The sequence below is a fragment of the Bombyx mandarina genome, chromosome 08 (assembly GCF_030267445.1).
Source record: "Bombyx mandarina strain Sakado chromosome 08, ASM3026744v2".
NCBI classification, from domain to species: domain Eukaryota; kingdom Metazoa; phylum Arthropoda; class Insecta; order Lepidoptera; family Bombycidae; genus Bombyx; species Bombyx mandarina.
The window spans coordinates 11,527,767-11,538,160 of NC_143215.1; the positions used below are offsets into that span (position 1 = coordinate 11,527,767).

The 10,394-nt window shown below is 35.1% G+C and overlaps 2 protein-coding genes across 4 annotated transcripts in view; one reads left to right on the forward strand and one right to left on the reverse strand.

Annotated features, from left to right (window-relative positions):
- Ip6k (Inositol hexakisphosphate kinase) overlaps positions 1-2,844 on the reverse strand; it is a 48,751-nt gene extending 45,907 nt beyond the window's left edge. Inside the window, exon 1 of one of the 3 annotated variants that reach the window (XM_028181254.2) lies at positions 2,511-2,844. The gene's annotated coding sequence lies outside the window, so the exon portion shown is untranslated. The remainder of the gene's footprint in view (positions 1-2,510) is intronic. The other 2 variants (XM_089729536.1, XM_028181255.2) reach the window with 2 other exon arrangements.
- A 3,673-nt stretch (positions 2,845-6,517) lies between these two features.
- On the forward strand, positions 6,518-9,709 carry mge (translocase of outer mitochondrial membrane 22 homolog mge). Its single transcript, XM_028181244.2, has 5 exons — positions 6,518-6,794; positions 6,869-6,925; positions 7,054-7,151; positions 7,929-8,070; positions 8,963-9,709. The coding sequence occupies exons 1-5, from the start codon at positions 6,678-6,680 to the stop codon at positions 9,026-9,028; spliced, it is 480 nt and encodes a 159-aa protein (XP_028037045.1). The 5' UTR covers positions 6,518-6,677; the 3' UTR covers positions 9,029-9,709.
- Positions 9,710-10,394: the final 685 nt, after the last annotated feature.

Sequence of the window (10,394 nt, forward strand, 5' to 3'; positions counted from 1 at the left end):
AATCGGTACGATATGGCGATGCGCATCACATCGAGCAATATCGTGTATCGGCTGATATCGAAATATAGATTTCGATTCACGAATCGGTACGATATGGCGATGCGCATCACATCGAGCAATATCGTGTATCGGCTGATATCGAAATATAGATTTCGATTCACGAATCGGTACGATATGGCGATGCGCATCACATCGAGCAATATCGTGTATCGGCTGATATCGAAATATAGATTTCGATTCACGAATCGGTACGATATGGCGATGCGCATCACATCGAGCAATATCGTGTATCGGCTGATATCGATACATATATAGATTTCGTGCGGGGCGATATCGGATTCAACGATATTGCTACGATATATAGATATTGAATCTATATACGATTTATATCACCCACTAGTCTAACGTGATCAGATCACATAAAAAAATGTCATTCTTATTTAGATTTACAATTTCACACTGGTTTTATTTTATTTTAAAAGAACCTAATTAAGGAAAATCACACAATACAGCAAAATTTTAAAATCCATAATAAATTTAATATTCCTTTAAATCATCTTTAAATAACAGATTGATGACTTAAACTTAATTACATTCTCCTTTGAAAATTATTCCTACCCCTAATTACCTCCTAATTTAAAAATTACATTCAAAGCTGACTTTACTGGTAGTAGGATGTCTTGTGAATGCGCACAGGTTACCACCAACCTGCCTATTACTATTGTAAAGCAGTAATGCATTTTGGTTTGAAGGGTAGGTCAGCCATGGTACTGTACTAACTGAGATCTTAGAGCTCATGTCTCATGGTGAGTGGCGGCATTTATGTTTTTGATGTCTATGATATACTGTAACCACCAGAGCATAAAAAAAATCGGCCAGTGTTCTACCCATTATAAAAGTTTGGGTCAGATGTATAGCCTTTTAAACTTTAATCTCATATGTTAATGTAGACAGTAGCATTCACTTTGTCTATGAGCTCTGGAACTAGTTATAACCAGGTAGACCTTACCCAGTTAATGCAAAAAAGAGTAGTAATAATAAGAAATGCTACTTTGAGCATTAAAACCTGTAATTAGACCTAATTATTTTCTTAGTGAAATTACATTTTTTAATATAAAAATATTTGCTAACATGAGCACCAGTTACAGGTGCATTCTACTACATGTTATACATAAGAGTAATAAAAAAAAAAATTCATTGTAAAGTTAATCATGAGATGGAAAATCTATTATAGAAACTGATAAATAAACAGATTCAAATAACCACTAATTAATTATGTTTTTTGGATTTACTAGCACCTTTAGTGTTACCAAAAAAGGATATTCAAAGTATAGTATATTTGCTTATCTTGCCTGATTGTTTATAAAACAAAATAATAGTCATAAAAACTGCAGTATATTTTGAATCATAATGCAATCAATATACATGTTGGTCTAAGAATTTGTGAATGACAAGTTTACCACAAGATTCAGTTTGAGTTCCAGTAAGGTTAAGTATGAAATAGAGGGCTATTATGCTCATATTGAGCAATGTAGCTAAGCCAGTGTTCAAATCTTTCATTTTTTTTTTTATTGCCTTTGTAGGCAGACGAGCATACGGCCCACCTGATGGTAAGTGGTCACCGTCGCTCATGGACGTCAGCAATGTCATGCAGGTATAGTTCTTCTATTGAAATACATACTTAAATGATGAAGGAATAATGTAACAGATATATATATTATAAGCCCACGCAAGTAGGTACCACCTACCAGTCTATTATCGCTGTAAAGTAGTAATTTGTTCCAATTTGAAAACATACGACACATTACACTATACAACTGAGCCTTAGACCTCATGTCCCAAGATAGGGTTGGCATTTAAATTATGTTATCTATGGGCTCCAGTAATCACTAAAAAGTAGGTAAACTGTGAGCTTATTCACAGGTCCATGCAATGAAAAATATTAAGTATCTTTATTATTTTAGAAGTTACTTGGGATGTAAGTGAATTTGATTCTGTTTCTGAAGTGTGTTTTTGATATGACACAGGATAATCTTTGCTTGGAATGTACAAATGCAGAACATTTATAAAAACCTCCAAGAAGTTTTTATGGGGATACAATTAAAGTATTTAATGGTATTATTATAAAAGGGTGTTTCTAATACTAAAAATAAATTAAAATATATAGGTCTAAATAAATAATTAAGTACCTGTCTCTCTTATATATACAGAACTGTCCAGAAAATCATCAATGACATTTACGAACGCGATTGCGATGTGATTCTTTCACACAAAATATATTTGCTAATTATCTGATTTCCGTGTTCTTAATACATCACGTAATAGTTTTCATTACAGCTGGTATTATCCGACATGTTGTACGACGTATATAAATACTACGGGCAATTTTAATTCTAATTTGGAGATATTTTTCAACGCCTATCAATCGAAGAAAGTCAATGACAAATTAACAATTACAAAATTTTCTTAGATAAAAATGTAGTCGAAGTATAGGATAGTTTATCACTTACCTTTTTGTAATCTGATGAAAGCTAAGAATGAAGTTCCACAAAATTAAAAAATACAGATGGCACCATTAAAATTAGCATACAGGCTTTTCTTTTCATGAAAAGGAACGTATGCCTTTTTTGACAATTATTACTTTAAACACAAAAATTAACATTAAAAAACAATAATAACTCGATTTTGAATATCTGAAGATCCTAAAAAGCATGAACATTAATCCTTGTGTGCTAACTATGTCTTACAGATTCTGGAAATTTTGTACCAATTTATGAAAGAACGAAGGTCAACTTAATTCTACATTTTTAGTCAAAGTCAACCATAGATTTTACATAAGTCAACTGTCATTTGTCAAATTATCAAAGACTTTTGGTCTACACACCTACCTACCGAGTCTGTATCGAAGGTATCCAGATAGTTTACAAATTAACATAATATTCTTGTTTTTAGTTTGAAAGAAAAAGACCATTATATCTTCAAAAATGTTTTTAATAAAAAGCTATCTTAAATCAATATGCCAAATCTGTCATCAACACCGGACATGGTAGAATAAAGCACAAACTCTAGCCCGTGTGCAGTGCCCAAAATTCGGTCCTTCGGTCTTTGGTGTACAACATCAAGTATGACGGGGTGCTCAAGTGCACCTTTTTTTGGGTCGACTTAATGAAAATGTTGAAAACCTAGCGAATAATTTTCACAAATCGGCCTGTTTCGCTACTATCGATGTGGCTCTAATTGTTAGAATGACAAAACTGGATCTCGACAACCACAGAGGGAACCACATTGAAATTGAGATACTAACAATACTAACAATTGATTTTGACCTCATTCTGGATAGCCATTGGACCTTTCGCATCACTTAGTAGATCTAATCCTCTGAAAGTGGGGGACAACATTCCCCTGGTAGTCGGACGGCAAAGACGGAGACGATCGCTGATCCGGCCTCCGATAGAAGTAAGGTGGAGCAAATTTCCACGACAAATGTTTCACCTTGCCGTGAAAAGTAGTTTGCAGAATACTTAATTAGGTATTAATACCAATTGATAGCCGCTGGGTCGTGAGATACACATTTTTTTATAATTAAAATACGAGTATGTTTATTTTACTTTTTTACCATTATTTCTATTAGACGTAACAAATTTTTATCTATAACAAGTAAGTTTATGGATTGAAATCGAAAATTTAAAATAATCCTCTTTTCTCCAACCAAAACTTGACAGCCAGCTTCGGACTTAGCGCGTTAACAATTGACATCACAGTAATCGACTGGATCTCCGACATTTTAATTTACTTGAAGAAATCTAAACGTTTTATCATTGTTGAGTGTGTGAAATGTCATTGAAAAATTTCGACTCTCTTTGTGAATGTAGCTCTTTAACAGAATGCCAAGTGAGTTTCCATTTATCGTGTCTGTCTCTATTATTTTTAATCATCTTGTATTAACAGAAGCTAGATATATTTACCTATACATAGGAAAATTGGTACGAGTACATTACCTTTGAAAACGTTTTGATAAGACAAAATGTTTGTGCGGTCGAAGAAATCCCATCAGAAGCATTCTTATCATCAAAAATGTTATCCTCAATAAAAGTTTATGTTGTTGTAATATTTTTTAAATTATTATTTCATGAAAAATAGAAATTTGAAAAAAATATACGTAAAAAAGAAATTTCAAATTTGATGAAAATTGTAAATAGAGGAGCTTTTTTTTTTTTCCTACCTAAACTTATAGCCTTGAGAGGCTATTTCAGCGTAACCGTGGCTAGTAGGTGAGCTCACGGGGCTCAAACCTGACGACGATGCTAACACGAACCCTAGCAAGAGCCGTGCTTCGCAGAATCTACCACCGGACCGGAAACGCGACCCACTGAGAAGATCCGGCGAGAAACTCAGTAGGCTGTGTCTGAGAGTTAATTTACTCGTCGAGCCCTTCGTCGCAAGCGACGTGTTCGACAAGAACGGTGACCGGTGCTTGAAGTACCTAAAAGCACCGTTAGTGGATCGGGAGGATCCGAGATGACGTGTTTTGGGCGACGTCGACTGCTTTCCATTCTGTCCGCAGGATCGGGAATGTAGTTACCGGCGGCCACGATGAGAGGGTTCTCGTGTCGTGCCGCTTTATCGAAGTGGCGCATCGAGGCCGACTGCAAATACTTACTGACGGACTAAGTCTGTCCAGGTCGTCATGGAGGTCGACGTTCCTGACGAACCACAGGGCTCCTGTGGCTATCCTGCAAAAACGGGATTGAATAATCTGGAAGGATTTTAAGTGAGTGCGGGCCGCGTGAGCGAACACTACACTTGCATATGTCATGACGGGGCGTATGCAAGTTTTGTAGAGTGTCACCTTATTTCTAAGGGACATTTTACTTCGCCTGCATATCATCGGGTAGAGACGTCCTAGAATGAAGGCAGCACGGTCGCGTACCGTCTTAATATGGGGGCGGAATGACATCCTACTGTCGAGGGTGACGCCTAAGTATTTGACCTTCGGGGCCCATGGTATGGGCTGGTCGAACATCGTGATTGGGTGAATGGCGGTGGCGGAGGTGTCGACGCGCCTAGCATAGATTATACACTTAATATATTTGAGAGCGCCTAGTCGGGAGAGGGATGCTCAACGTGGTGTTCGGAGGGCGACCCCTTTTGAAGAGCACCGCTGTGCTTTTCGTGGGGTTGATGTCGATGCGCCACTTCCGGAACCACTGTCCCATGGTGGTAGCTGCGGTCTGAAGTCGTCGATGAAGCAACGCCTTCTTCCTACACGAGTAGTAGATGGTGGTGTCATCGGCGAAGAGCGCCAGATGGGTCTCCGGAGACCGGGGTATATCATTGATATACAAACTAAATAGTAACGGGGAGAGGGCGGAGCCTTGCGGGACTCCGGCCGGCTGTGACGTGACGGGGGCGGGAACGCGTTCCCTCGACTCGATATCGGAACGAACGGTTCGACAAGTAGTCTCGTATGATGAGCACGAGTCTGTCTGGCACTCCCATGTTATACAGTTTGTATATCAAACCGTTGTGCCAGACTTTGTCAACGCCTTCGCTACATCGAAGAAGAGGGCTCCTGTCGGGATGGGAATAGAGGAGCAATACAACCGGTCGCGTACAGAACCGTCTGATGGAATCTAATTCAGTTTTAGCGCACCGATAACTTTTTATAAAATACGAAAATAGAAAGAAAATGTCATAATGCTTTTCCTTACTAGACTGTTTCTAAAAGTCAGCTCATAAAAAACCGAATTTCGGTTTTACCATGTCAAAAAGCAATATCAAGTAAAATTATATAGCTTTTTGAGAGCGGTTCTTCTTCGTTTTTGCTCTCATTGAATTAAACGATTAATTTCTAATTCTCCTAAAAAGTAGTACTACAATATAGAATGTTTAATATTATAATAATAGTCGTAAGTTATGGTTTCGTGTAAGCTTAAAATTTTAGCCGAGCATACCATTTGAGAATACCAGAATACCATTTGAGAATAATGAAAATAACAGATTGCGTAATGTAGAAAAATGAGTAATTGAAGTTGGCCTAGAATTGCAAACACCTTTTCTCTTTCGTTTGATGCTGTAAACGGCGACTAAAGAAAAATAGCCGCCACATTCTCTGAGTTATACACTCATACAGCTGACTGATATTTACTAGGGGTGCGCAATATATTGTAAGCTGCGTGAGTAGATACAAACATCCTGCTAATTCTTGCCTCGAAGCAATCACGTAGTTCGGTTTGAAGAGTTAAAAGCCGCTGAACAATATAATTTATACTTCGACCTCATTGCTCACAGTGGATGATGGTATTTTCCTTCTGATATCCGTGGGTTACGGTAAAAATTTAAACCAGGTGGACCGTGAGTTCGTTCGCTCATCTATCCAAAACAACAAAAGTATGTGCAATCTTTAATATCATTCACTGGTTTGTGGTGTACTTAAATAGTCTATAGAGTAGATTTGAGTCAACAGTCAAAGACTAAAGCAAAATCAAAAATCAATTTCAGCTAATCTATGGTAAAAGTACCAAAAAAAATCTATGGTAAAGGTGCTTTGATTGAGGTTGGATTGTTCTGAAAAATAAGATCTTTAACGCTTCCTAGTTCGTACAGAACTATACTAGTACGATAATTTATTTACCAAAAAAAAACGTTTTTCAAATTAAATTCATATTGTCTATAACATGCTTATGGATTTGACCGATGAATTAGAATTAAGCGATAGCGGAATGGAGTCTTTGACTACGAGCAAAGATGATACCCCTGAAAGAAGGCCTGAACAATATTTCATAACCCCCTCGGTATGTAGGAACCTAATTTGAAATAAATATTATTAAGATTATGTTATATACTTTTACGACTATGTAATTTTCAGGTGGGGTCATCGCCGACTGCTGGATCTCCTAGTGGACCTTTGAAAGAGTACGACGATGTACGTAATTACCATTTAAATAATTTATTTTCCAAATACATACAAATATAAGGCCATTTAAAACAATGTGACTAGTTCTCGTTTTTTAAATAACAAATTATAAACTTTACCTTTCACTGTTAATATAGGAACCAGATGAAACTCTTTCTGAAAGATTGTGGGGTCTGACCGAAATGTTCCCAGAGTGTGTAAGGAATGGCACATACACAGTTACAACAAATACATGGTAAGTTACAAGTTAAAACTCTAAAAATGTAACTTCAAGGCCATGGTATTTATTATGAAATCCATTGTAAAATTTAAATCTGTTCGCAAATATTTTCTTTCAATACTGAGTGTTTAATTACCTACAAAGTAAACTACTATAATAACTGTTTTAAATATGAATGCGGAAGACTTTAGAAGAAGAAGAAAGAAAAAATGGATGGTTTGCATGAAAGATGATATGTGTAAGAACACTTACACATCACCTATCTGAGATGGTATATGATAGAGGGTTATGAAAAGAGAAAACATGCTGCACCAACCCAGGTGACTGGGAGAAGGGCAGGAGAATGATGAAAATAAACTAAAGAGGCTTATGTTATAACAAATCCTAGACACAATAAATCTAGAGCCAGATATTGCTGTAGCTATTTATGTTGAAATGAATAGAACCACACAATGTGTACTGGTAAAGAGACCTACAATAGTTTTGGTTACTATGTTATAATTAGAAAGATAGAAAACAAAACATGTATCACTTTTTTTAACTTAAATGTCATAATATACTTGTTGAATATCAATTAATTTTAGGATACAACCCAAATAGCAATACACCTGTATAGTATTGTCTTTAGTTTTCATGACTTGAAATCAAATTGAAATTACTTTTACCCTTTAATCTTATGTTTTTGTTAATATATCCTGATTTGTAGTTGTCCCTGTCTATGAAAACTATAAAATGTCTGAAACATAACCTAAGTAATAAAAATGCTGTATGATGTTTATTCAAATTTTACAGGTCTGGTATCAAAGGCCTGTATGGTCTATCACGCTCAGTAATGTGGGTTGTTGCCAGTTCATCGGTAATATTGTTTGCTCCTGTCATATTTGAGGTAGAAAGAGCTCAAGTAGCAGAAATGGAAAAGTCACAACAAAAACAGGTAAAATTCACTGCACACATAACCCACCATTTAAATTAACAATAGCCATGACAAAATACCTTTTCCTTTAAGATTGTGAGTTCAAATCAAATATTTTTGTTACCTCATTTTGAAAAAAGGAAAAAAAAAAACAAGATGTGTTGAGGTCACTAATATTATGACCAATTAAAGTCACTAAGTTGTTGAAACAATCAAGATGTGATAACTAGGTTGTTTTCTGTAAATTAAAGTACATAAGATACTTGTCTGTACATAAGATAGTGTGTATTTGGAATCTTATTGAGTACAATTAACTAATAGGTAAAATTTGGTTGTGCTATTTGTAGAGAGAAAACATTCTCTGCCCTTTTTTTATTAGATACGATTTTCTTATTGTACCTTTGCCTATGGAGGCACATGGACACATGGGTACTACAATGTGTATCCCACCATGACACATGAGGTCGAATACTCAATTATTTTGTAAAAACATTTCCCCCAGTATTCAAACCTGAATGCATGTGAATCTTTTATCATGAAATGAAACTTTTAGGGCAGAAATAAGATAGCACATATTGAAATGTTTCATGTATTTGAAGCTATTCCTTCATCATGGAAGTTAACATAACAACAGAAATCAGTAATCTTCAAACACTTGAGGGAGGCTACACGTAATGCTAAGGCTGGCTGGTACTTTGCACACAGAGTGAGTCTGGCTGTCCAACATAACACAGGACTGTGCCTCCTTCAAGTGCATTGGAAGATTTGTTCTACTGTATGAATTGATTTATGTTAAAAAATATATACATACATAACAACATGTCTATAATTAAATGACTTAGGATTCATTTATGCCCATCAACTGTCTTATTTCTACATTATATCTAAATTGACAAGCAATTTTCATTTCCAGGTGTTATTAGGAACAAACACAGCTATGGCAGGACCCATGCCTGCGATGCCACCAATGCCACGATAAATTACGTTTATCTCACAGAATAAGCAATCATTTACATACTGACTTATCTCATGTTAAACACAATAATGTTGTTCAGCATTCATATCAAAATAAAGTAATTTTAGAATTTTAATGAATAATATGCATTAGAAAAATAAAAGTTAACTAAACTTTTTGTATTATTTGGTATTAAATAAATCAACTAATATTCAAACAATGCCCATAATATCACAATGTAAGGATTTATGTGTGATTTTTTTGACTTTGTTTTTATTCATACAGAAATACCAAACGAATATATTCCTTTTATTCTCTCATGAACTTTGGGTCACATTAATTTATGAATGCTGAATGACTAATTTGCATGCTTTAATCAATAATTTTAGTGTATTAGTCTAAATAAATATGTACCTATAAAATTCTAGTTCATTTCATTTGACAAAATAAGTACTGATGTTTAATTAAATGCATTTAATCTATTGTATTGAATTTGTTTTCAGTTCTTGCTGTTTAATTTCTATAATTCTATATGTAGGAATATCGAATATTTGCATTCTCCTGTGTTTTATGTTAATGGGTGTTGATAATAATAAACTATATGTAGGAGTGTCACTGGTCTTTAAATAGATATTGCTTAATCACAGGTTATTATTTTGTGAATGTAGATAATGCTTTGTTATTGAAATAGAAGTTGTTACTAGTTGTATTTGTTTTATTTCATTAAATCTGAATGTGTTCCACCTTTAATATGTAACAGAAAATAAGTGAACGAAGTTCAACGTTTTTTTAAACATAATAATAAATGTATAAAACATGGATTTACACTGTTATGGAATGAGGTTGGATTTCTTTTAACAAGTTTCCGCAAAATAGTTTTGAAAACAAGCAGTCTGCCTACTGTTGCAGCTTGACTACTCTGGTATAGCTTATGTTTCAAGGGGGAGCCTAATTGATCCGTTGTTAATAATTAAGATAAAATGCTAAGATTACAAATGCCTGCACTTAGTGACTTGCTTTGGCCTAATAGAAAAAAGAAACGGGCATCAAGCAATTTAAAATGTATACTACTCGTTTGAAGCTACTATAAACGGGGTTAAAATTCTCTAGCGAATGTTAACTTTACACGAATGACTTTCATGAAGAAATAATATTTTTTTGTACTTGCTGACTGTAAGATATATCCTCCTAAGCCTGTATTAATAGAACAGTGAGCTTGTTTGTCACGATCTCGATCTTATGCATCGCAGTCATTCGTTCCTAAAATCTGGAAGAGCCATTTTGAAATTAAATTCAGACAGTCTTTTTCCTCTAAGGGGGTTGCGGCATTCATGTGTACAAGTGTATTCTGGTACTTACTGGGCAACTGGTGGATCATAATCTCGATTGA

Bases quoted from the DNA above. Each gene is read 5' to 3' on its own strand.
- mge (XM_028181244.2), top strand. From the start codon at position 6,678: ATGCTTATGGATTTGACCGATGAATTAGAATTAAGCGATAGCGGAATG. The intron at 6,795-6,868 runs GTATGTAGGAAC...TGTAATTTTCAG, and splicing joins AATATTTCATAACCCCCTCG to GTGGGGTCATCGCCGACTGC. The intron at 7,152-7,928 runs GTAAGTTACAAG...CAAATTTTACAG, and splicing joins ACAGTTACAACAAATACATG to GTCTGGTATCAAAGGCCTGT.